This window comes from Notolabrus celidotus, chromosome 5 (genome assembly GCF_009762535.1).
Source record: "Notolabrus celidotus isolate fNotCel1 chromosome 5, fNotCel1.pri, whole genome shotgun sequence".
Taxonomy (NCBI): Eukaryota; Metazoa; Chordata; class Actinopteri; order Labriformes; family Labridae; genus Notolabrus; species Notolabrus celidotus.
In genome coordinates this window covers 4,467,155-4,491,480 of record NC_048276.1, presented here as the reverse complement: position 1 = coordinate 4,491,480, position 24,326 = coordinate 4,467,155, and the positions used below count along the sequence as shown (strand labels likewise).

The window sequence follows — 24,326 nt, the reverse complement described above, 5'->3', positions numbered from 1 at the left end:
GACTCTCTTTATTGACTAACCTCTGGTGGACTATAAGAGGGCAGCCCTGGTTTTTGTGCTCTACAAAAGACACATCTCATTTTCAATCAAACCTCAACATCAACAGTTGCTATGACACACTTCTTTTGATCTGGCCTCTGATTTTTATTCAGGTTTCAATCAAGATGAAGAAAAATGATCCGTTCTGTCACAGAGAAGCTTTTGTTCTCTTTAAAATGCTGATAATTGAAAAGGTTGTATGTTTTGGGAGGCTGTGAGTCATCATCACATTGTCTTGACTGGTCTGTCAGCATCTTGTCAGAACCGATCAAGTCTAAGAGGATGATTCCAGACTGAAATCTCTGAGCTGCAGAGCTTCATATTTGTATTCTTGAGTTAAGATATAAACAAATCAATTATCAACGCACTGCTTTAGTATTTGCAGAGATACTTCGACTGTGGTTTATAAAATTAATACTAAGTGTTTGGTATTTTCTCCCACTGCTGCCCTTTTGCTGTTTGTGGAGTAGATGTGAGGCAGAGAGGAAAAAAAAGTTTATTTCAGTCGTGACCAGACAGACAAAAAAAGAAAAATCGTGACTAAACATTTTAGTCATGATGTGCAGAGTCATTGGCACTGTGCTGTGTGAGATCTCTGACACATAAAAGAGGAATAGAAAAGTTTTTTGAAGTGTTTCTGCTTTTAAGGAGGCGTGCGCTGGAGAACGATGGGGACGAGATTTGGGAAAAACCCGAGGAGACGAAGTCAGTCATATGATGTTGTGACCTTCAGCGGTGACTGATCTTCATATGGTGGTTTTCTTTGGCAGAATTTACCAGAATTATATTTTTGTTTTTGGGTAGAAGGAAGCCGAAGGAGTTTATCAGCTTGTTACCAAGTTGTTGTCAGATGCTGCATAGGCGGAGTCCAGACAGAAGCCTTATCAGCAAGGCACTTGGAATATGTGTGTTTGTGCATAAGCAAATGTTTTTAATGCTTGCACATATTTTGTAAACATAACATGGGTGTGAGTGTGAGTGAGTGCGTGTATGTGTGTGTGTGTGTGTGTGTTGTGGCATTTCCAGTATGGTTGGTATGCCAAGGATGCCCTTGTTTGTAGGTGACAAAGCGGCCTCTTAAGAGTTGGCTAAGCTCCTGCTCCGTTCTGTTGCTCATTTTACTGTTGACTTCAGTGACTGAGGGAGTTTACAGCTTAAGTATTTAGTCAGTTAACAAAGCTGTTCACCAAAACTAAAGAACTGTGGTGAGAGTTAAGACAAAGGTTGATCAAATGCTCAGAACAGGAAGTATATTTATATTAAAAAGCTTCATGGTATTATTTATAAAAGGTAATGTATAGTGACCGGGTAGTAATGCAAAATAGAATTCAGACTGGGTGAGTTCAGTCCACCCTGAAGGGATTCTATTCTGCATAACAACCCTTTCACTTAACATTATCTCTATTATTATTATTATCTGTCTACCAACTAAAGATACAAACAAGCTAACACTAAATATAAGGGCTGCTGAACTTCGTCTACTATCCCATTCAAATTGAATTCCCTATTATTTTTAATGTTCTGATTATATTCACATTTTTATCCAATGCACTTTATTTATATAGGACATTTAAAATGCTGTAAATAAGTTCAAACACAGAACATAAAATGCTGTCAGAAAATAAAATAGAATAAAATAAAAAAATTATAATAAAACACATAAAAAAACTGAAAAAAATACACAAATACACACAAATATGAATACCATAAAAGAACAGACAGGGACAGACTCCACACAACTCTCAAATGCTCAAATTATATTATTAATATCTAATATGTATACACATACATTATAATCTCAGTGGCTGCACTTCAGAAAACAGAAAACTAGTCAGAAAACATTATTGCTGATCAAGTCATGTCTCAAGTGACAACAACATTTAGTCTTTAAATACGGGTACATTAGAGGCTAAAGGGCTAAAGGTGAGATCCAAGGAGCTTACTTTGTAACTTTCCAGGAAAGACTTTCAGAATAAAAGCATTATGTTTAAACAATGACAGTCACTAAACAGAAAGAAAACAGATCAGGCTTTTATTTTGAAACACATACAGGAAGTGTGACTGTTCTTTATATTTTATGCCCAGTAAGTATTCTATGGTGGTGTAGACCCAAATATTGATTATACAGGGTCAATCAAAGCATTAATAGGAAGATGCAAGCAAAGCAGAGACATTGCTTGATGCAGCTGAAATAAAGCGAGCACACATGAATAACATAACTAGTACAAATAAAGTATATCTTGCTTTTCTTTCAGAGTGGTGGAGGGTCACTAAGAGGAAACACTACTGATTTCATTGTTAGAATATTATAAGTTTTTAACTGAATTATTTTTATTCTTGAATATTGTTCAAACAGCCCAACCAAGTATCGATTCAAAGATGATTCTAGTCTTTTGAAATTGATTGATTTGTGCGATTATACAAAAATCTGTCAGATTTGACAGATTTGTTGGTTGTGCTTTCAAAGTAAAGGTCCTATCAGCGTACTTGCAGGTTGAATTAACATTAAGGTTCACTTTTTTGTCACGTTTAAGTCTTAGCATTAGCCTGCTTAAATCATATTAAACATCATGGTTCAATTAATGTTTATGCTTTCCAAATTAATTGATAGTAATATTAAAAATATCCTTCATGTTGTTCACCATATTATTCGGAATTAACCTTTTTGCCACATTGTCAACAGGCAGACAGTAAAATTAAATACCATAAAAATGTGCCGGACCACTTTCAGCGGATTGATTTGACTTGACGTGTGTTATCTGGTTGTCCTTGGCATCCCTCCTGCTAGGTAGAATTATTAATAATGGATGTTATGGGGTTTCGACCAATCAGAGTCGAGCATGTAACCCCGCCGGGTGATTAGTTAGAAAGCATGAAGAGAACATTTCCCCAAAAGCAACAACTTAAAATGAGGGTGCTGCAGCTTCTTTGTATCCCTTCTCAGAATATATTAGTGAAGCACTTGAGAGTCCTGTGATCTGTATGCAAACTGAGGCCTATCTGTTATGTTTGTGGATCCATCTATTTAGGCAAATGCCAGAGGTGTCAGCGTGAAATAAAGAGACCATCTTGGATTTCAGTCCTCTCAATACTGCGGCATTCATGAAAGAAAGACGGAAGGAGTAGTTAATAGAAAGAATTCGATCCGTCACTTATTTGTGTTTATCTCTGAGTGAGCTGAGTAAGTATAAATCATCCTCTCTCTTCTTTCTTATTGCTTTCCTTTGTCCTGAAAGATTTGACTGTCAGGCAGTCAGAATCGCAAACAGTGTTATTTTGTGTGTGATTAAAAACGATACCATCTCCTCTTCGCTCTGTGCTCTTTGGGTTAATTGATGTCGATAAATCTAATTGCTCCAGTTGCCTCCTTGCCTTCCCCGCAGAGGTCACCTGTAAAGACTCATCATACCTTTAAAAGGACAGGGAAGTAAATGCGCTCTCTCTTTCTCCCTCCCTCCCTCCCTCTCTTCTCTACAGGAACGCACCAGATCATTTGACAGCTTCAACATGAACACGCTGGAGAGCTCCCTGATCGACATCATGAGGGCCGAGCAGGACACCCTGAAAGGTGAAAATGCCAGCTGTCGATCAAACACATGAAACACTAAGCACATAACAAGCAGTGGGAGCGTTTTCACCTCGCACTCAGGAACCAGCAGGAGTCGGCTTTGTGTATTTTTAGCACACGTGTAGTAGAGTTGTAATAGTGATTTCTCTCACACTTAAAGGTGTGGTTTATTCCAGCACATGATCAGAACACGATTAATAACTTAACCTGTAACATTAACCTATATAAACTGTAGGGATGCACCAACATGAAAATTCTTGGCTGAAACCGAAAATGAGGAAACCAAGGCAGAAAAACCGAAACACTGACGCCAATTATTAGTAAGGCAAGGCAAGGCAAGGCAGCTTTATTTGTATAGCGTATTTCATACACAAGGGCAACTCAATGTGCTTTACATTAAAACATTAAAAGCATTGGAGACATTCAGACAGGCATTAAAGAGCACAATTAAAATGACAAATATAATTAAACAGAAAAGAAAATTAGAAATATATTCAAAATTACATTAAAATTTTAATTTAAAGTGAGTTAAAATAATCTAAGATAGGAAGGCAGTGGTAAATAAAAAAGTCTTAGTCTTTGATTTAAAAGAGGTGAGAGTTGGAGCAGACCTGCAGCTTTCAGGGAGTGTGTTCCAGATATGTGGAGCATAATGACTAAACGCTGCTTCACCATGTTTCCTTCTGACTCTTGGGACTGAAAGCAGACCAGTACCTGATGACCTCAGAGGTCGAGGTGGTTCATAAAGTAGCAGCAGATCAGCCTAAACCATTCAGTGCTTTATAAACCATCAGCAGGATTTTAAAGTCTATTCTCTGACAGACAGGAAGCCAGTGTGGAGATCTAAGAACTGGAGTGATGTGGTCTACTTTGTTGGTCCTTGTTGGGACTCGAGCAGCAGCATTCTGTATGAGCTGCAGCCGTCTGATGGACTTTTTAGGGAGTCCTGTAAAGTACAGTAGTCTAGTCTTGTCTGCTAAAGATAAATGCATGGAGGAGTTTTTTCTGCATCCTGCTGAGACATGAGTCCTTTAATCCTTGATATATTCTTAAGGTGATAGTAGGCGGACTTTGTAATTGTCTTAATGTGGCTGCTGAGATTAAGGTCTGAGTCTATGATTACCCCAAGGTTTCTGGCTTGGTTTGAACATTTCATGGTTGCAGATTGGAGCTGAGCAGTAACCTTTAACCTTTCTTCCTCCAAAAACAATCATTTCAGTTTTTTCTTTGTTTAACTGAAGAAAGTTCGGTCTCGTCCAGTCATTGATTTGTTCAATGCAATTACTCAGTGTTTGTATGGGACTATAATCCCCTGGTGATATGGTGATGTAAATGTGTGTGTCATCTGCATAGCTATGGTATTTTATTTTGTTGATTCTTATTATCTGACCTAAGGGGAGCATGTAGATGTTGAGTACCATTGCATTTATGGCTCTGACTGTGTATTAACCTCACTAAAATCAAGGATCTCATTGAACATATCAGACCACGAGGGTGCGTGCCCCTCATCTGGTTCAGAGAGACAAGTCCTTTTTTCTGCGCTCCGTTCTCCTGCGCTGTACGCTTCTCTGTCTCCAAGTGGGTTCTCCACATCCATCGCGGCCTGGATCATCACTCGTGTGCGCTGCTTTATTCCCACATCCAAGTCATGATCTTTATAACATGCATCAAGTACAGTCGCGATGAAGTGCAGAGGATCCAAATAGATCTCAGTGAAACGTCTGCTGACAGACTCTAAGAGTGTACTATTCATTGTTTTCACTCTGTGGTCCATCTCAACCTCTTTGCTTAGAAGTAGGGACGCACCAAAATGAAAATTCTTGCCCGACACCAAAAACCGAAAATCAGGAAACCAAGGCTGAAAACCAAAACACCAAAATAAATCATTATGCCAATTCTTAGTAGGGAGACTGGGGACAGCTGTAACATTTCACTCCTTGGATTTGAGAGTAAGCCATGCATTTTCAGTTTGTGTTGCACAGACATGTTCTAGGCTCTTTATCCTCAAATGTGACTTTGAAAAAACATCTCTGCTCTGGACACGCCCCTGCCCCTAGGCCGCTCTGTTCTCCTTCTCCTGCGCTGTACGCTTCTCTGTCTCCAAGCAGGTTTTCTGCATCCATCGCGGCCTGGATCATCACTCGTGCGCGCTGCTTTATTCCCACATCCAAGTCATGATCTTTACAACACGGATCAAGTATAGTTGCGATGAATTGTAGAGGATCCGAATAGATCTCAGTGAACTGTGTGCTGACAGACTCTAAGAGTGTGCTTTTCATTGTTTTCACTCTGTGGTCCGTCTCAACCTCTTTGCTTAGAAGTAGGGACGCACCAAAATGAAAATTCTTATCTGAAACCGAAAACCGGAAATCAGGAAACCAAGGCTGAAAACCAAAACACCAAAATAAATCGTTATGCCAATTCTTAGTAGGGAGACCGGGGACAGTTGTAACATTTCACTCCTTGGATTTGAGAGTAAGCCATGCATTTTCTGTTTGTGTTGCACAGACATGTTCTAGGCTCTTTATCCTCAAATGTGACTTTAAAAAAACATCTTTTGTAAGTCCTTAAAGAATTAAGCTTAGAAGATGTATGTCATGTTTTTTTAAGTCAAAGGGAATATAACAACTGTTTAATACTTTAATGAAAGTATGTTGTGAAGACAGAAAGGGTAAATGTTATTTATTTGTAAATGAACTGGCCACCCCTGCCTATGTGTGAGCCTCAGTTGGGCCACCCCGGTCAAAAGCTCTGGACACGCCCCTGCCATGAAGCCGCTCTGTTCTCCTTCTCCTGCGCTGTACGCTTCTCCGTCTCCAAGCGGGTTCTCCGCATCCATCGCGGCCTGGATCATCACTCGTGCGCACTGCTTTATTCCCACATCCAAGTCATGATCTTTATAACATACATTAAGTACAGTCGCGATGAAGTGCAGAGGATCCGAATAGATCTCGGTGAATCGTGTGCTGACAGACTCTAAGAGTTTACTTGTCATTGTTTTCACTCTGTGGTCCGTCTCAACCTGTTTGCCTAGAAGACGCTTTAGTGCTGCAGTTAAAGGAAGAACAGATGCAGACATGTTGGCCCTTATCCAGACAAGCACGTACTGGCTGTGGTTTGTGCTTGCATCATCACAACATTCTGTTTCGGCCGTGTTGTTACGGTGATTAAAGTCTTTCAGATGAAAACCGAAAATGCACTTTTGGGGACGATGGACGAGTTTTCAGTGCATCCCTAATAAACTGAAAGCTCCAGAGTCCTGATATAACCCCCCAAAAATGCATGAAACATTTAAAATGAATTATGTAAACATTGAAACTATTATTTTACACTTTCATCATTTAAGATCACACCTACTGTGTGTGGTAAGTGTGTGTTGTCTCAATGGAAAGAAACAGCCTCGTGCATTTATTCACGTTTAAACACCTTCGTTTTTAGCCAAGAGGTTTCACTTCCTCCTCAGGTCAGACAACGAGACATTGTCTTCTTTGGTGTTATGATGAAAAATTATAAGAAAGGTCACTCTGCACAGCAAGCAGCTCGCAACTTTTGTCTTCCTCTTCCTTCTCTTCTTCCCACTTCATGAAAAAAAAAGAATGTTTTCTTCCTTGTGAGAAAACTCTTTTTTTTTTTTTAAAGTCGTGTGCTTAAGAGCGGTGCAATGAGTCTGACCTCTTTTTTTCTCAGGCGTTATGAGGAAGAGATACAGAGAGAGAAGAATACAGAGCTGAGGGGAGCTTAGACTTTGTATTAAAGAGGGGATTTGAGCGAGAGATGGAAGGACTCCCACTGATCTGAACTGAAGTCGTTGACCATCATTAGTTTGTAATGATTACAGCTGCAGAGTGTCCCAGTTTGAAGGATCGCCACTTTCTAAACACAGCAGCAACATACTCTTCAGTGTTCATGTTGTACTTTTTGAAAATGTGTTGATGTCTGATCAGCTTTGAAGCATCTAATCAATCTTTATTTAGAAAGTGCCAAATCACAACAAACGTCATCCTCAGACTCTTTCCAAACAGAGCAGGTCTAGACCGTACAGAAGACCCAACTTCAAGACAGGATCAGATCCAGTCCCATCTTACAGACAGGACTCAGTCTGATCTCATCTTAATCCACCATGAGCAGAGCACTTTGCAGCATTTAGCAAGTTACAGTGGCAAGGACAAACTTCCTTTAACAGGCAGAAACCTCCAGCAGGACCAGACTCATGTTAGACACACATCTGCTGAGACAGAGCTGGAGAGAGGGATAGAGGGAGATGAAGAGAGAGAGAGATGATAGTGATTGTTTTAAGACAGGACGACTACTCTATAATTTAAAAGAAGGAGCTGCAATTAGCTGAGAAGGAGAATCCTCTCACTGACTTTTGTCATTGATTTATAGACACAAACCGATGTCTGTTATTGGCTGAACGGCGTTAGGCAACATGAGTCAATGGTAACCCAGAAATGTGTTACTGAATACAGCAGGTAGTCCGTGCTGTTTACTGTTTGAGAGGGTGTAACTGACAGTATTTATAGACAGGGAGTGCTAAGCTAACAAAGACATCCGTGGCCAATATAAGCCATCGTCCCTCAGGGAGAAGGTTGTGGGAGGAGCTCTGGTGATGACTGTAGCTTAGAATATAATGCTGGAGCTTGAATGGTTACTGACTGAAGTTTAAGTTACAGACCTCATTACTTAAATAAGATACTGACATCTGCACAATAAGTGTCTTTAGTCAGGGTGGTCGAGCAGTATGTATAAAAATCAGGGCAGCAATATGTAGCTATGAATGTAGGAGGATTATTTTAGCACCCTCTGACTGCTGGAGAGGAAGTAGCAACTCATTGTTGTTGGTCCACCTCAGACTCCTCTCTCCTCACCTTGTGTTTCTGGTACAAAATATCCAGCTGACTAATCAGAAGTTAGTACTTTGATATTAGCTATTTAATCAAGTCACATTGTATGACGGTTATTTTATGTAAAACAAACCCCCAAATGATTTCTTGCACAGCTCATCTTCAATCTCAGACGTCAGCATCCAACAGTTCTTCCTTTCCTTCCCCTCAAGGACTCAGTTCTCCTGTCTTGATGCATACAAAAACTTAGTTCTGAAGGTTTACTCACTCACTCACTCTTTGGCTTTTTATTGTCTTTAAGCAGGAAAGTGAAGAGGAGGCACCTTCATAGATTATAAAATCAATAAAAACACCATGAATTGTTTTACCCTTCTGTGTGGGCAGGATTTAATTGCGCTGTCTCTGTAGGCTGACTTCAGATAATTGATTAACTTGGTTTCTGTGTGAACCTAAACATCAGCACAAGAGATCTCAAAATGGCAGACACCAAATACATCAAGTCTTCATGTTTTATACATCCGCAGACAGATAGTCATCACTCAGAATAGAGCGCTGCATGCATTGCTCCTATTTCATGATATTGAATGTAATACTATATGCACTGCAAATAAGGTGCAGCCTGTCAAACACACACACACATGCAAAAAGCACAAATACACACTGTAGTCTCAGCACCAGAATAACAAGGAGAGTGAAAAGTCTGAGCTCCAGACACTCTACTATCACCTCCTATTTATTTCAGCCTCACACCCACTGGTTTCAGCCGCATCCAGCTGTGATTTAATGTTCTGCTGTCAAGCTTTAGTAAATCTTCCCTCAATAATAAGAGAGGAGTACTGGAAGGTTACCTCATTAAGCACGTTTTGGTGTCTTAGCTCCAGCCATGCTGGCACGGATTCCTGCGACTCTTAGATCTGAGAGCTGGGCACCGACGAACACCCGAGTTCTCTTTAAAACTGAGGAGTGAAAGCTTCTGTTGTGTTAGGAATCAAACTACGGAGGCTTTAGATAATATTATGACTTTATTTACTGAAGCAGAGGTGATGTTAACTAGGGATGGGCATTTCAAGCTAAAACACTATTAGATAATCATTGGCTTCTATTCGACGATTATTTGAATAACACACACACACACACACACACACACACACACACACTCACACTCACACTCACACTCACACTCACACACCTGTCCCATTAACCCTCAAAGACCAAGACACCCGACTCCGGCTACTTGTTCTTAAATGTTTGCTAACTTTCGAACCGCTAATCCTATCAACAAGCTTTAAAAACTCTGTTACAGCAGACATTCTCAGCTTTCCATTGATACCACATTTGTCTCATTCAGCATATTCAAAATAAATTCAGGGGAATCTGGCGCCCCCAAAAACGGTCTAGGTCTTTAAGGGTTTGTGTGGCCGTCACGCTAACCAGCTTGAGGACGAGGTGCTGCTAGTTTTATTTAGCATTTTGACCATCACATATTTTAGCCGATGATATCTTTATCTGCCAGAAACGCCGATCTAAAAAGCCGATCTTTACAACAGAAATAAACATGTTTACAGCCTGGTACAAAAGACGAGTGTAGTCTGGATAGCTCATTTCAAGATCTGGGGGGTGATTTTTTTTCTAACGCAGCAATTTTGAAGATATTGAGGTTACGAGTCTTCCAATGAGAGGCACAGCTGACTTGATTGACAGGCAGGAACACTGTAGCTGTTGGCTAGGAGGCTCAAAGCCCCGCCTCTTTACGTCACACTGGCTCGACAGCAGCAATATGGCTGCTGCCGACCATTGACCTCAAAACAGCGCTTCAGAAACAGATGGGTGACGTCACGGATCCTACGTCCATATTTTATACAGTCTATGGTTACAACCAGGCAGCAGTAGAAACAATGAAAAATTCTACTTTTAAAATGAGAAAATATTCAAAGTAACTCTTTGATTTTTACTAAGTGAATGAATATTCGAATATTCAATAATCATTTAACCTCATACAGAATATCCTATCACACAGTGTTTCTGCTCTTAAACATTAACAGCTCTCACATGATGCATCACACCTCATCCCCTTCCAATAAATCCTTATCTTGTTGTTGACCTGTAGCTCTTGGCCTGTTATAAAATAGTACTCTATTTATTCCTTCTTGTTGTCATAATTACACTCCCTGCCAAGCGTAGCAGTAACTCAACTGACCCCTCTCCTTTCTCCCCTCAAAGCAAAAAGAGAAACATAATTACAGCAGATTCTCTGTGAGCACTGGCTCTTCTGCAGGCTAGCTGTCTCCTGCTCCCCCCCCACCCCTGCTCCCTGTCACACACGTTCATACACGTCCAAAAATATAACAACCACAGACAGCGTGCATACACAAGCACATTTAGACACACATAAGCAGAGCGCAGAATTTCTCACTCCAGCAGAACATATTGAACGAAAGTGAGAGCGATGAAGCCGGGGAACAGGCGAGGCAAAATGTCTACTGTAGAAAGTGGCTTTGAATCGCTTCCAGCATTGTCCTGATTGACAGAAAGGATCTCTCTGTTCGGCCACCGCACACACTCACACACACACACTCACACATCACTGCGTTGTGTGTCCTCGTGCGTGAGTGTGCCTTAACTAGTACTGTGCTGTACATGTAGGCAGCCAGCAGCAGCATGCAAATAAGGTTCACGGAGCGGGCACACACACACACACACACGCAGCCCTGCAGACACACAGGGATGTGGTGAGCTGACGTGCCTGCACACTTGCTCCAGAGACCATTAAAGGCTTTTAAATCCAACGTGACGGGTTGTGCTCAGATGTACTTTGATTTGGGTGGTGCACCTATGAGCACATCGTATATGATACCGAGCCAAATTACAGAAGGAGATAAGCTGAGTCCTGCAGTGCCGTCCAGAGGGACTGAGCTTGTGTGAATGACCTGTTTATGGTTAGAACAGCTGATTTCACTTTGATTAAATCCAGTTTTGAGCACTTTTAACAGATGACTTGTGTATAAATGTCAAAGCTTAAATGTTTTAGATTTTACGGTATAATAAAGTTTATTATGGTGTCGTTTTTTGGAGCTTATGAAAGCTGCGGCTTGTTCAGTGTCCAATGAGACCTAGTTCTGTTTCATGGACCACATTTACTGAGAACTGTTGAGCTCAATAGGCGAGGTGTGGGGGAGGGGCCAGCACATTTCCATGTGACCCAGGCATCGGAATGCACCAATCACAGGGCGGTCCATACCCGTACAACAATGGTTGTACTATTTCAGCTCTTTCATCTCATTATCCCTCTGCAGCAAGCAGGCCTTGCATAACTTTGAAGCTTGTTTGGCATCATAACATGTATTTGTGTGTGGGTGCGGGTGTGTTGTGCGTGCGAGGCGGGCGGGCAGGCCTGGCAAATGGCTCAATGTAAAATGTAAAATGTATGATAGGAGGCTCAGAGAAAGACAGAGGGAGGCACACATAGGGAAATGGAGATCGATGAGAGGAAGAGGGATGGTTTGTGTCCCACAGATGTACTCTCTAATGAGATTGATGTGGCAGCAACACTCGGTGTGCTCATATCTGTTAAAGCCTATTTGGTACACACACTCTTAATGAACTGTCTGAAACACCCACTGTTTGATGTGATCTCCTGCCCAAAATCAGCACAGTTTTCAAACTAAACCGGCTCTTTTATCTGGAAAATATCCAGCACTGTTCCGAAAAATAAGAGAGAATCAAGTGCACTACTAAATTCGCGGCCTTTCGCAGAATTGAAAGTGGTTCTATCTTTCCTGGAACTGCCTGTTTATCTGAAATTTCTGTGATTGTCAGCAGACGTTTTTCTGTGAAATCTCAAAATGAGCCGAAAGAAGATGATCTGCATGTTTATACAGAAAGCTACAGACGAGGAATCTTTACTGAGTGTCTCTATTTCTACTAAAACAGAGACTCCATCATGCAACAATGGCTAAATATATTCAACCTGATCCAATCCTCTTTACTTCAATCAATCAATCTTTATTTGAATAGCGCCAAATCACAACAAACGTTATCTCAAGATTCAGGACAAGACCGTACTCTAGGTTAAATTCTTAATAGAGACCAAACATCAAGACAGGATAAGATCCAGTCCCATCTTACAGACAGGACTCAATCTGATCTCATCTTAATCCACCATGATCAGAGCACTTTGCAGCATTTAGCAAGTTACAGTGGCAAGGACAAACTTCCTTTAACAGGCAGAAACCTCCAGCAGGACCAGACTCATGTTAGACACACATCTGCTGACACAGAGTTGGAGAGAGGGATAGAGAAGATGAAGAGAGAGAGAGAGAGAGAGAGAGAGAGAGAGAGAGAGATGATAGTGGTGAGACGGATAGCAGTAGTTGTAGCAGCTGGAGTCTGGCACGTCCATATCAGCTGGAGTCTGGAACGTCCAGAGCAGGAGGACGTCTACGACAGCTCAGAGAAACCTACGAGACAAGGGAGCTCAGGGACTCCAGAAAGGTCTATTTATACAACACAGTTTAAAAACAACGTTTACCAAAGGTCTGTGAAGTGACATAAAAGACACAAACTCCTAAAATGAGTAAAAACAGACAACATTAAAAAAGCAGACACATAATAAAAGGACCAAAAGCCAAGAAATTATAATACCACAAATGCTGTAAATGCAGGAAATTACAATGCCACCCAGCGGACCAATCACAGGGCTTACAGTCTGCATTGTTTCGCCGCGTCAGGGTTATGTGATCCTACAGCGTATGCTATGACGTAGATCAGACACAGAAGCATAAACCAGGATTTAGGGACAACAAGAAGCAGCTGATCAGCATCCCTTAAAGACTCTGAGGGGATGTAGACTCACAGGAAGTCACAGATGAACTGAGGTGCTTATCCATTTAGAGATTAGAAAAACAAACAAGTACATCCTAAAATGAATCCTAAGATGAAGAGGGAGCGAGTGGAGGGAAGAAGAATGTATGAGTGTCAGTTAAAAGATGAGCAGCAGCATTTTGGACTAAATGTAGACGTGTGTTTATTGATATTATACATGTTGTTTAAACTTGTGTTTCTTTTCTGTGTCTCCTCATGCAGGTCGCCTTGGGTTCCCACATCCAGTAGGAGACAACCCTCTGCCCCTAAATGGTACGTACGACAAAGCAATCAGGCCAAATAACTTCACACAGTCATGAGAAGTCTGTCAAATTGCATTTCTTATTTTTGCGAAGTCAACAAGAACGCTAAACATCTTTGTAGGTGGCATTAAGTATCACAGGAGTTGAAAGTCAGTTCGTTTCTGACTTTGAATCCTCTCGCCTGTGTGAGTGTGTGCTAGCTGGGGAAAACTTCAGTGTCTCTCCTCAGTGTGTCCTCTGCTTTCATAAATGTCAGCGTGAAATATAGCCGCCATTTTGACAATCGCTCTTTTGAAAGAACTCTTAAACCAACAAAAAGCATCTCTGTTGATGACCTGTCATCTAGAGCCTCATATAAACAGGAAGATTAAGAGGAGGGTGAATGAGATTTGGACACCAGGGATATATGAGGATGATCGAGGAATAGAGGGAGATTTTAAAAAGGTCTCTTTTTGGTACATTTTTATATTGATTAGATCTTTTATTCCCTTTTGGCCTTGTTTGATTGATACAGTTAAGAAACAGACCAGAAGTAGTGGGAATGACTTGCAACAAAGATTTCAATAATGGATTCAAACCAGAGAGTCAGTAACATTCCTTAATTCAGGCCATATAGACCAACTGTTGGATTCAAGCTCTGAATAGCCGCATATATGCCAAACAACCTCCATGCACCAGCAAATGTTATATCCTATGATGACCTGTGAGTGATGGTAGCAGCAGCGTCCTCCCCGTCCCTCCTGTCACTCAGCTAGGTGTAAATTTCATTCAAACTTTATCCTGATCAGCTTGTCGAAGACTCTAAAGCCGATCAATGCTCGGACACTGGATTCAGTAAATTGTTAATCCTGCAAGAGTCACATTTTTCTATTATGTTTCTCAAATAGAAGTTGAATTTTGGATGTGTGAGCTCTCATTTGAGAAGCATTTTCATGCAGCATTTGTTGAGCAAACCTGACAACCCGACATAATTCAGGTCCGACTTTCGCTAAATGTGACATGTGGCGTTTGGGTGAAAGTAAAACAATCAGTGCACTGTCAAGAAGGTAGGTTGGCATATTAAAGAATAGATTCCCAATATATGACGATCCTACTGCTTAAGATGTTGAGGGAAAAAACATGGACTGTATTATTAATGGACGTAGTATTTGTGATGTCACCTATCTGTTCCTAAACGCTGTTTTGAAGCCGATCGGCGGCCATATTGGAAATGCTGAACTCAACCTAACTTCATCCAAGCTAGTGTGAGGAAAAGAGGCGGGCCTTTAGCCTCCTCGCTAACAGCTACAGTGTTCCCGCCTGTCAATCAAGTCAGCCACGCCCTTATTTGGGCATAACTTGTAATCTTAACATCTTCTGAACTGTCGAGTTATAAAAAAATTCATCCCCCGTACAGAGTGTGCTGATACAGAAATGAACTATTGAGACCTAAACAGTTTTTTGAACCAGGCTGTAAACATGTTTATTATTAATGTAATGATCGCCTTCCTTGAATGGGTGTGTATGTGGTTTCCGGTGTTTTTTGCAGCCAGCCTCTAGTGGACACTTGAGGAACTGCAGTTTTTAGCACTTCTGAAGGGGCTTCATATTTTGAGACTGGAGGTTGCTGCTTGGGAAAAAAACAAGCCTATATTCAGACCCATAGTTTTAGTTTCATTTGGCATTTTTACCATCAGACATTTTAGCTGATGATATCTGTATCTTCCGGACACATGCACATTAAAACCGGCTAACGTAAACTTTGATACAAATTAGAGATGGGCATGTCAAAACAAAATACTATTTGATAATCACTGGCATCTATTCGGCGATTATCTATTTGGCCATATAAGTACTCTTGGATGTATTCCTTTTATTCATCCTGTTTTAGAGGATGAAATGAATGCATTGTGTCGCTCTAACTGAATTTCTCGTGACTTTTCAGATGTTGAAATTAGCGACATGATCTTGTGCAATGAACGCATTTAAAGCTGGATATAAATAACCGCGCCTCTCTTCAATGCTTGATTAAACCTGGTAAATCCCTCTGACATGCTGCAGCTTCCTCTACAGCAGTTTAATATTCAGCAACCTCTCCGTTGCCCTTGCACACCCTGGTTGCCATCGGTTCGTTGTGTAAGTGTGTTGTTGTGGTCTGAGGCCAGGATGTAGAACAGGAGAGACCAGCAGTTTCTTCACAAGATCGCTGGGTCACATGGTCCCATCACATGGTCAGGAGCTGTCATCAAGCCCTGAGACAGATGGTGCCAGCGGATAGGCAGGATTCTGAGGTTGCACACCAGCTCTCTTTTCTCTCTCTCTCTCTTTCTCTCTCTTTTTCCCTCTCTCTCTCTTTGTCTCATAAGCGTACACAGATTGCGTTCCTCATTCCCCTGATCTCTCTCGCTCACACTCATTTTCTCTCACCCCCACACAGCTTTTTATCAGCTTGTTTCTCCATCTCTTCCAATCTATTTTTCTCTCTCTCTCTCTCACACACATACACACATCTTTTTATAGCACTCTCTGCTCTCTTTCAATCTGCTTTCCTGTTTCCCTCTCTCTCTCTGTTCTATCTTTCTAGCTCTCTCTGACCTTCCCCCCCCAGAGTTAATGTCCATCTGGGTTGGAAAGTCCACTGAGGGAGCTGAGGATTATTGCTTGTGTGTTCTGGCCACTTCTTCACCCCTCCCCTCCTCCCTCCTCCCTCATCCCTCCTTCCTCCGTGTTCTTACGGTGTTAGATGGGTCGATGCTTCAGTCTCTCCAGCGAACACACTTTAATTCATTTCACCTCGGCTCTGTGCAAAGAAACATCATTTCCCGGAGAGCGTATTAAACAAAATGAGTAAAAGAGCGGTGTTATGTGAGAACATGTGACGGTGAACATCGAGGGCTGCTGGGCGTGTTCAATGGATGACAGACTCAACTCAACTTTATTTATAAAGCACCTTTCATGCATATGAGCATACAGCTTAAAGTGCTTCACAAAAGAACAGAGAGACAGACAACAATATATGGTAAAATAATAAAATACATAATCATAAAAAATACTTAAAAATGAAATAAATTAATTCAGTCAAATTAATGAAATAAGGAAGAGTAGTAGGGCGGGGATTTGGCCTTATGGCTAAATTGTTCACCCATGAAGCGCACAACCCGGGTTTGATTCCAGCCTGCGGCCCCCCCTTCCGCATGTCATTCCCCCGCTCTCTCTCCTTGTTTCCAGCTCTGTCCACTGTCCTCCCCTCTCCAATAAAGGTGCAAAAAGCCCCAAAAATATAACTTAAATAAAAAATAAAATAAAAAAAAGTAAGAATAGAAGAAAAATTAAAAATAAGTTAAAGTTAAAAAGATCAGATAAATACTATAAATACATAAATAAATGTAATAAATAAATGTTGTTAAAATCCTTATTATAAAAATGCAGTCCAGGGCTAAGAATAAATGACTCCAAATTAAAAGCCAGATTAAAAAGGTAAGTCTTAAGTTAACTTTTAAAAACACCCAGAGAGCTCATTGATTTAATGTCCAGAGGCAGAGAGTTCAGAGTTCAGAGTTTAGGAGCATAAAAACAGAAAGCTCTCTGACACATGAGGAATGTTTAAAAGGGAAACATTCGAGGACCTCAGTGATCCAACTGGGACATAACATGACAGGGGATGGGGCGCTGGTGGCCTAGCGGTCTAAGCGCCCCACATACAGAGGCTACGGTCTTCGTCGCAGGGGGGTTCGACTCCCGGCCGCGACCATGTCCTACATGTCTTTCCACACTCTCTGCTCCCCACATTTCCTGTCTCTCTTCAGCTGTCCTATCATAAAGGCTCAAAAAAAACCAAAAAATACAACTTAAAGGTGACATATCACACTTTTTTCATCAATATATATTGGTCTAAGAGGTCCCCAAAACATGTCTTTAAAGTTTATGCTCAAAAAAACACTTTGAAATCAGATTTTGGCATGCCTGAAAATCCCTCTTCTTCAGTCCTCCTCAGAACACTCTGTTTTCTCTCTGACCACGCCCCCTCAAGAAGTGGATGTGCCTCGGCTCTCCAGCACGTTGATCTAATGTTTACATGTTGGCTGAATATACACGGCTGCTCATAGATCGCGTTACTTCAACCCTCTGAATCTGATCCAGAATCTGATCCTGATGGAGAGGCGCCTGTAGCAGGACCTTTCTGAAGGATTGGTCACAGATTCTGTGTTACATGTTGTTTTATTTGTCAGTATGTAGACGTGTGTCTTGGTACACAGCTACAGCTACGACATGTAGCTATGTAGCTATGCTAACTAGCGCTAGCACTTATCCATGATAAATAAAAATCATCCACTAGATCTTCAAATCTGCAGACGTGGGGAGTAAAACCGACCTTTGTGTTTATTAAGACGGCCTACAACTAGCATGCCTCCCTCCTAAGCTCCTTGTTAGCACACATTTGTGCAGGTAATGAAAAACGGAGGAGGGGTTCAGTATTATTTTATACAGTCTATGGGCTGAACAAGCTCCGAGCTCTGACTCCGTGACAGACCGGATATTGTTGTTACGTAACAAAAACACAAAAGTCTGAAACGGCTCGTTTCACACACATTTACAGAAAGGTGGAGAAATCAGAACAGGGGCAGAATGGGTTTTTTCATTCTCGGGGGGTTTGTAGACATGCCAGGGAAACATATTTCAGGTAGAGAACCATTAAAAAGTCAATTTTGCATGATATGTAACCTTTAAAAAAAAAAAGAACATGACAAGGAATCTGTGATTTATAGAGGAGCTTTCAAAACAAGTAAAATAACTTTAAAATCTAAAAGAAACAGGTCACCAGTGCAGAGTTTTAAGAAATGGAGTTATGTGATCAGTTTCTTTTTCTGTGTTAAAACTCAAGCAGCAGTGTTTTGAACCAGCTGCAGTTTTCTAATAGATTTTTTGGGGAAACCAGTTAAAAGAGAGTTACAATAGGGGGCGCGGACGTAGCCTAAGGGTTAAGTTGCGACCATTTATTGGGTAGCCCAGGTTCGACTCCAGCCTGCGGCCTCTTTCATGTCATTCCCCCACTCTCTCCCAGTTTCCTACACTATCCACTGTCCTCTCCTCTACTAAAAAATAACATATAAAGGTGTAAAAGCCCCAAAAATACAACTTTAAAAAACAAAAGTGTGAGGGCGAGTTACCATAGTGGATACAGTTTGTAATAAAAGCATGTATTAAAATGTCAGCATCTTTCTGAGGTTAAAAAAAAAAGGTCTAATTTTCTACAACCTGCCAGCTAATGTTGTCTTGAGTTACATTTCACAGAATTATTTTAAAATGAGAAGAATTTTACACAATGCTAAACAATGCCTTCTTAAAGTGACAGTGCCGGTTTCCTGCTGCAGAAAGAAGACAGTGTAAAACAATTATACACGTATGTACCCGTGCACGCAGCCTCCATCTCCCTCATACCGTGTTTACACTGGAAACAATGGAGGCTGCAACGCTAACTGCTCGCTGTCATGGCTGCACTTAGAGTCTGAGGTCTGAAGCGTGACTTAAGGAGGACAAAACAGAAACACTCGTGGTAACTGCTCTGTTATTGCTTCTGGCACTTTGGTTTGATTTGTGATATAAGAAGATATAAGAAGGTTTTTCTCGCCCCTGTGGTTCAATCAAGCTGATACTTTCTCAATCACTGCCTCCGAGAACGCTTCGATAACAGCGACGGCCCACGGTGAATATGAGTTCTGTGTCCGTCATTGAGACCATTATAACTCTGATTTCAGCCCTTCTTGACCTTAATGAGGCATTCGCTGCTGTGTTGGCTCATGTCTTGCTCCATTGGCTCAACAAATGACTTGAGTAGACAATCTTATTATCTTATCACGCCCCTGATTGGTCGTGGTGTGCCTCAAGGTTCAGTCCTTGGACACTGTGATATGATTCTGTATTCTCCGTCAGAAGTTGCCCAACTGCTCGGCTTTAAAAATAGACTCCACGCTGTAAAGGTCTTTGGTGCAGAATATCATCAACGCCACAGGCTGTTCTGAACTCACAGCTGAGGGAGGGCTGGCAGACAATGGAATGGAACACCCCTCTATCGTCATGAACCACCTGGCACCTTTCCTGCTCACGTGTGTTATGCATCTTCTATAATCACCCTCTTCTTTGGTCTGTCCTTATCCCACACGCAGCCAGGAATTATAGCAGGAGACGAGGTAAAATACAACAACCACGGGTCATTCTTCAGCTGTGTCGGGCGCTACATGTGATGTGGAAGCATACTGTTGTGATTGTTTATGGTTTCTGGGGGCGCTGCTCGAGTTCATGAATGCTCACATACGTTCTGCCCTGACTCTCTCCGTGTCCGTTCTGTGACTTGTCCGTCTGTCTGCATGACCGTCTCGAGTCTGGAGCCTTGTGAAGTGATCTTCTGCATCTCTTATCCCTCTCCTAGCATTTGTTTCTCTCATTACGCCTGCCTGACTCGTGCTTGTTTTGTTTTGTTTTTTCTCATCCTCACACACACTTAGTGACATTGTCAAGCCAGACAATAGCTGTTAGTGTCACTTGTAGCTGAAAGTTAATGAGACAAAAAGACAAGAAGTGAAAAGAAGTGTAGTTTGTGTTTTTACACTCGCTGCAACAGAAGCACTGACACATGCCCAGGCACATGGCCGGAACAAGACACACAGGCTCACCCCCCCCTACACACACACACACACACACACACACACACACACACACACACACACACACACACACACACACTCGCTCACTCACAGCACAAACTGTAAGCTCAGGCTAACTCCCTTGCATAAATCTTTATAAAGCAGCTCAGGGCAGGTTTGTAAGGGAGCAGGAATAGGCCAGGGAGGGCTTAACCTCTACAACGCACTCACACAAAGATGCACAGTCCACTGTGAAACTTTAGAGACTGAGGGCCTCTGTGTGTGATTTCAGAGAACCTGCATGCTCCTCAAGTCCTCACACACTCTGTTGTTGCTGGTCTCGTGTGTTTGTTCACCTTCTTTTTGCACGTTGCTGTGAAAATCATGACCACTCTGTTTTTACTGTGATTGCATTTATTTCAGCTTTATTTATTCTCACAGTAAACACATTTGCTAAGATGACTCTGTAGTGTCATATTTAAAGTTTCAGTGCATCCAAACTAATGTGCATGACACTCTACTAACCTGCTAACTGATGAAGTGGGGAATATAAGATCAGGAACAAACGTATACAGACAAACCTAGCCTCCTGTTTACCCTCTCACCATCAGGTGAATTATTCAACGCAGCTAAACCTGCAACCTTTACTGCTTCTTCTCGTCTCAGAAAATAAACCTCTCCTTCCCTTCCTCCTCTCTTCTTCTTCTTCCTCTCTTTGTCTCAGGTCACTCCTCTCTCTTCCCCATGGAGGATGGTTTCCCCGACGATGAGCGTGGCGATCAGGGTCTCGCAGGCCTGGGTTCTCCTCACTGCTTCCCACACCAGAACGGAGAGCGTGTCGAGCGCTACTCTCGCAAGGTGTTTGTGGGAGGGTTACCCCCCGACATCGATGAAGGTAAAGAGTGAAGAAGGTGTTCCGTACCATTGAGTAGTGAAACTTGATAGAAGGGAAGAGGAGGAAGAGATGAAGTTTAATCAGAATCAGAAATACTTTATTCATCCCGAGGAGGGAAATTCGGGAATTACAGAGCTCTTATAAAGAGTATGTAAGAAAGTTAGATATTAATAGAAGAAGGAATAAAATAAGATATAAACATAAATAAAACATAATAAAATAAAATTAAATTAAATTAAATTAAATTAAATTAAATTAAATTAAAATATAATAAAATAAAGATCAAATAAAATAGAGTAAACTAAAATAAAATGAAATAAAATACAGTAAAAATAGAACAAAATAGAATAAAAATAGAATAAATTAAAGATCAAATAAAATAGAATAAAATAAAATTGAAAAAAATAGAATAAAATAAAGATCAAATAGAATAGATAAAATGAAATAAAATAAAATACAATAAAAATAGAATTAAATTAAATTAAAAGAATATAAATAGAATAAAATAAAATAAAGATCAAATAAAAAAATTGAATAAAATAAAATAAATGCAATAAAATACAATAAAAATAGAATAAGATCAAATAAAATAGAGTAGAATGAAATAACATGAAACAAAACAAAATAGAATAATAAAGTATATACAGAAGCGCTGGGAATGAAGGAGATGTATATAAGGATGTTAAAGTGTCAGGGATATTAAGACAGCGTCAGAGACTCATGCTGAGTTTGCATTGTCTGCTTGATTTCAGATGAGATTACAGCCAGTTTCCGGCGTTTTGGACACCTGTTTGTGGACTGGCCTCACAAAGCAGAGAGCAAATCCTATTTCCCCCCTAAAGGTAAGTCCAATCATCATCACAGCATCTTCATTATAAACCATGTTGTCTCATAGAGGTGTTAACTCGTCTCTAAGGAAAGCTTTTTTATCATTCTCTGATATAAAAGATCTGCTTCACTTTGATCTCTCCGTCATCAGGAGACATCAAAAAAGAAAAAGGGCAGACATGTTTTTTCTGGCACAGCTTTGTGTTGGTGTACTATTACAACGTGAGCATCTGTGCAGTCAGCTTTTGTCTTAAGGCTCTTCTGTGAAGCGTTTTGTAACCGCGCCTGCCCTGTTTGTCTGTTTCTCCATCTATTTGTAAAAGCTTATGCCCTCCTGCTGTGAATGCAGAATGTCGTGATCAAACATACAGTCGCAGTAATCATCGCACTCAGCTCCAACATGGCTCTTCTGTCAATACTTTGTGTCCCCCGGCAGCATGAATAACCCCGCTGTATTTTTGTGTAGGCTACGCCTTCCTGCTGTTCCAGGACGAGAGCTCAGTGCAGGCTTTGATCGATGCCTGCATCGAGGAGGACGGCAAGCTGTACCTCTGCGTGTCCAGCCCCACCATCAAAGACAAGCCGGTCAGTGGGAGCACACAGACACACACACATACAAAGGACTGCTCCCACTATGAGCGCAAGAACTCTCACAAGCATGTTTTGAACTATGCATGGTGCTGTTTCTGAAATGTGCTGGTTGTGTGTGTTACAGGTCCAGATCCGCCCGTGGAACCTGAACGACAGTGACTTTGTGATGGATGGATCTCAGCCTCTGGACCCGAGGAAAACCATCTTTGTGGGAGGAGTCCCTCGTCCGCTCCGTGCAGGTAACTTTCACTCTCTCATGTGATCAAGGTAAATAAAAACAAAGGAGTGTTTCCATTGAGGACATTTGAATTATGCCAACAGGTTAAGAGCCTGTGATCTCTCCTTTTCTTTATTTATGCTGATTATCACAGGCCTCTAAAATGTTCATGCACATGTTTTTGTCCCCTTTTCTCTCACTTGACTGTAAATCACATGAAAACATCTTTAATAGCCCTTCATTAGATCTCTTCTCCTCTCAATAAGACAGGGGTTCCCAAAGGGTGGACCATGAGATATCTTCCAGAGTGTTTTCTTTTCTTTTTAAGTTATCTAAAAATATTTATATTTTCCCCAACTATATTTAAGATCCCAATTAAGAGCCAACCTTCAATTATAAGTGATTCCTGGTTTAAGATAAGAAGATAAGACAGTCCTTTACTCGTCCCACAACAGGGAAATTCAAGTGTCACAGTAGCAAGTAGACAGTGCAAAAAATATATATATAAAGCAAACAAGAGCCTATAAAATTAAAGAGGTAAAAAATAAGCATATCTACAACATATATATATATATATATATATATATATTATTGGTTATATATATTTATTCCCATTAATTCCCATGGAAAGTTTCCAACTTTGAAAATTCCCAGAATTTTGCAACCCTAGTTTCAATGCATCCAAACTAATGTGCATGACACTCTACTAACCTGCTTACTCACAACCCCCCATTTGTGTCTCGCGACCCCCCCAGGGGGTCGCGAGACACAAATGGAGGGTCGTGAGATATCTTCCAGAATGTTTTTTTTAAATTAGTTATCTAAAAATATTTATTATTATTATTTATTTTTGTTTATTTACCTTGTTTTCTTATGTTTATCTACCTTCCTATTATAATTATTGTTTTTTTATTATTATTTTTGTATTTTTTTGTATTTATTCATTTTTTCTTCTCTTTGTTTGGTTTTGTATTACTTATATATATAATTTGTTAACTTGTGATGAACAAAGAAATACTGAAAAAATGCCAAATATACAATTTGAATGCCCAAAATGATCTAAAAGTAGTAAATTTTACCCATTATAGTAAAAAATAGCCACAAAAACAGCAGCAAAACCCTATAATAAAACCTTGAAAATATAAAGTGTAATGAGTTTTCTGCCTTTCTCTGTTGCCAGATGACTCCTAAGTTTAGGGTTAGTGAACAGTTCATTATCAAAAGCATCAGTAGCAGCAGGTTAATGCATAACAGCACAGGAAACACAGACACATGCTCACATAGGTAGGTTCATTTCTGCAGACCAGCTAAATGAAGCCACATTAAATCACGTTGAGGGACAGTGGGGGTCGCAGGCTGAAAAGTTTGGGAACAATGATCTCATCTTTTACTCTAGCGTCGAACTGAAAGCAGCCCTGTGCTGGTAAAGTCTGCTTTGACCTCTGCTGGTCCTATCAGAGAGGACTCTCTGTGTCGTGTAGAATATTAAACATCCTTTTGAACCTGATCTCTGTGTTATGTGTGCCGTGAGTTCATGTTTACTGCACCCCTGGTGCCTGTATTTAGAGCTGTAGTTAGTGTAATGACCAAGGTCGCGAGGC

The 24,326-nt window shown here is 40.8% G+C and overlaps 1 protein-coding gene across 1 annotated transcript in view; it reads left to right on the top strand.

The window, feature by feature from the left end:
* cpeb4b (cytoplasmic polyadenylation element binding protein 4b) overlaps nt 1-24,326 on the top strand; it is a 53,585-nt gene that overhangs the window by 20,410 nt on the left and 8,849 nt on the right. Inside the window, exons 3-8 of the mRNA XM_034683689.1 lie at nt 3,517-3,607; nt 13,534-13,584; nt 20,919-21,089; nt 21,842-21,931; nt 22,384-22,502; nt 22,633-22,747. Coding sequence (XP_034539580.1) covers nt 3,517-3,607; nt 13,534-13,584; nt 20,919-21,089; nt 21,842-21,931; nt 22,384-22,502; nt 22,633-22,747 — 637 coding nt within the window. The remainder of the gene's footprint in view (nt 1-3,516; nt 3,608-13,533; nt 13,585-20,918; nt 21,090-21,841; nt 21,932-22,383; nt 22,503-22,632; nt 22,748-24,326) is intronic.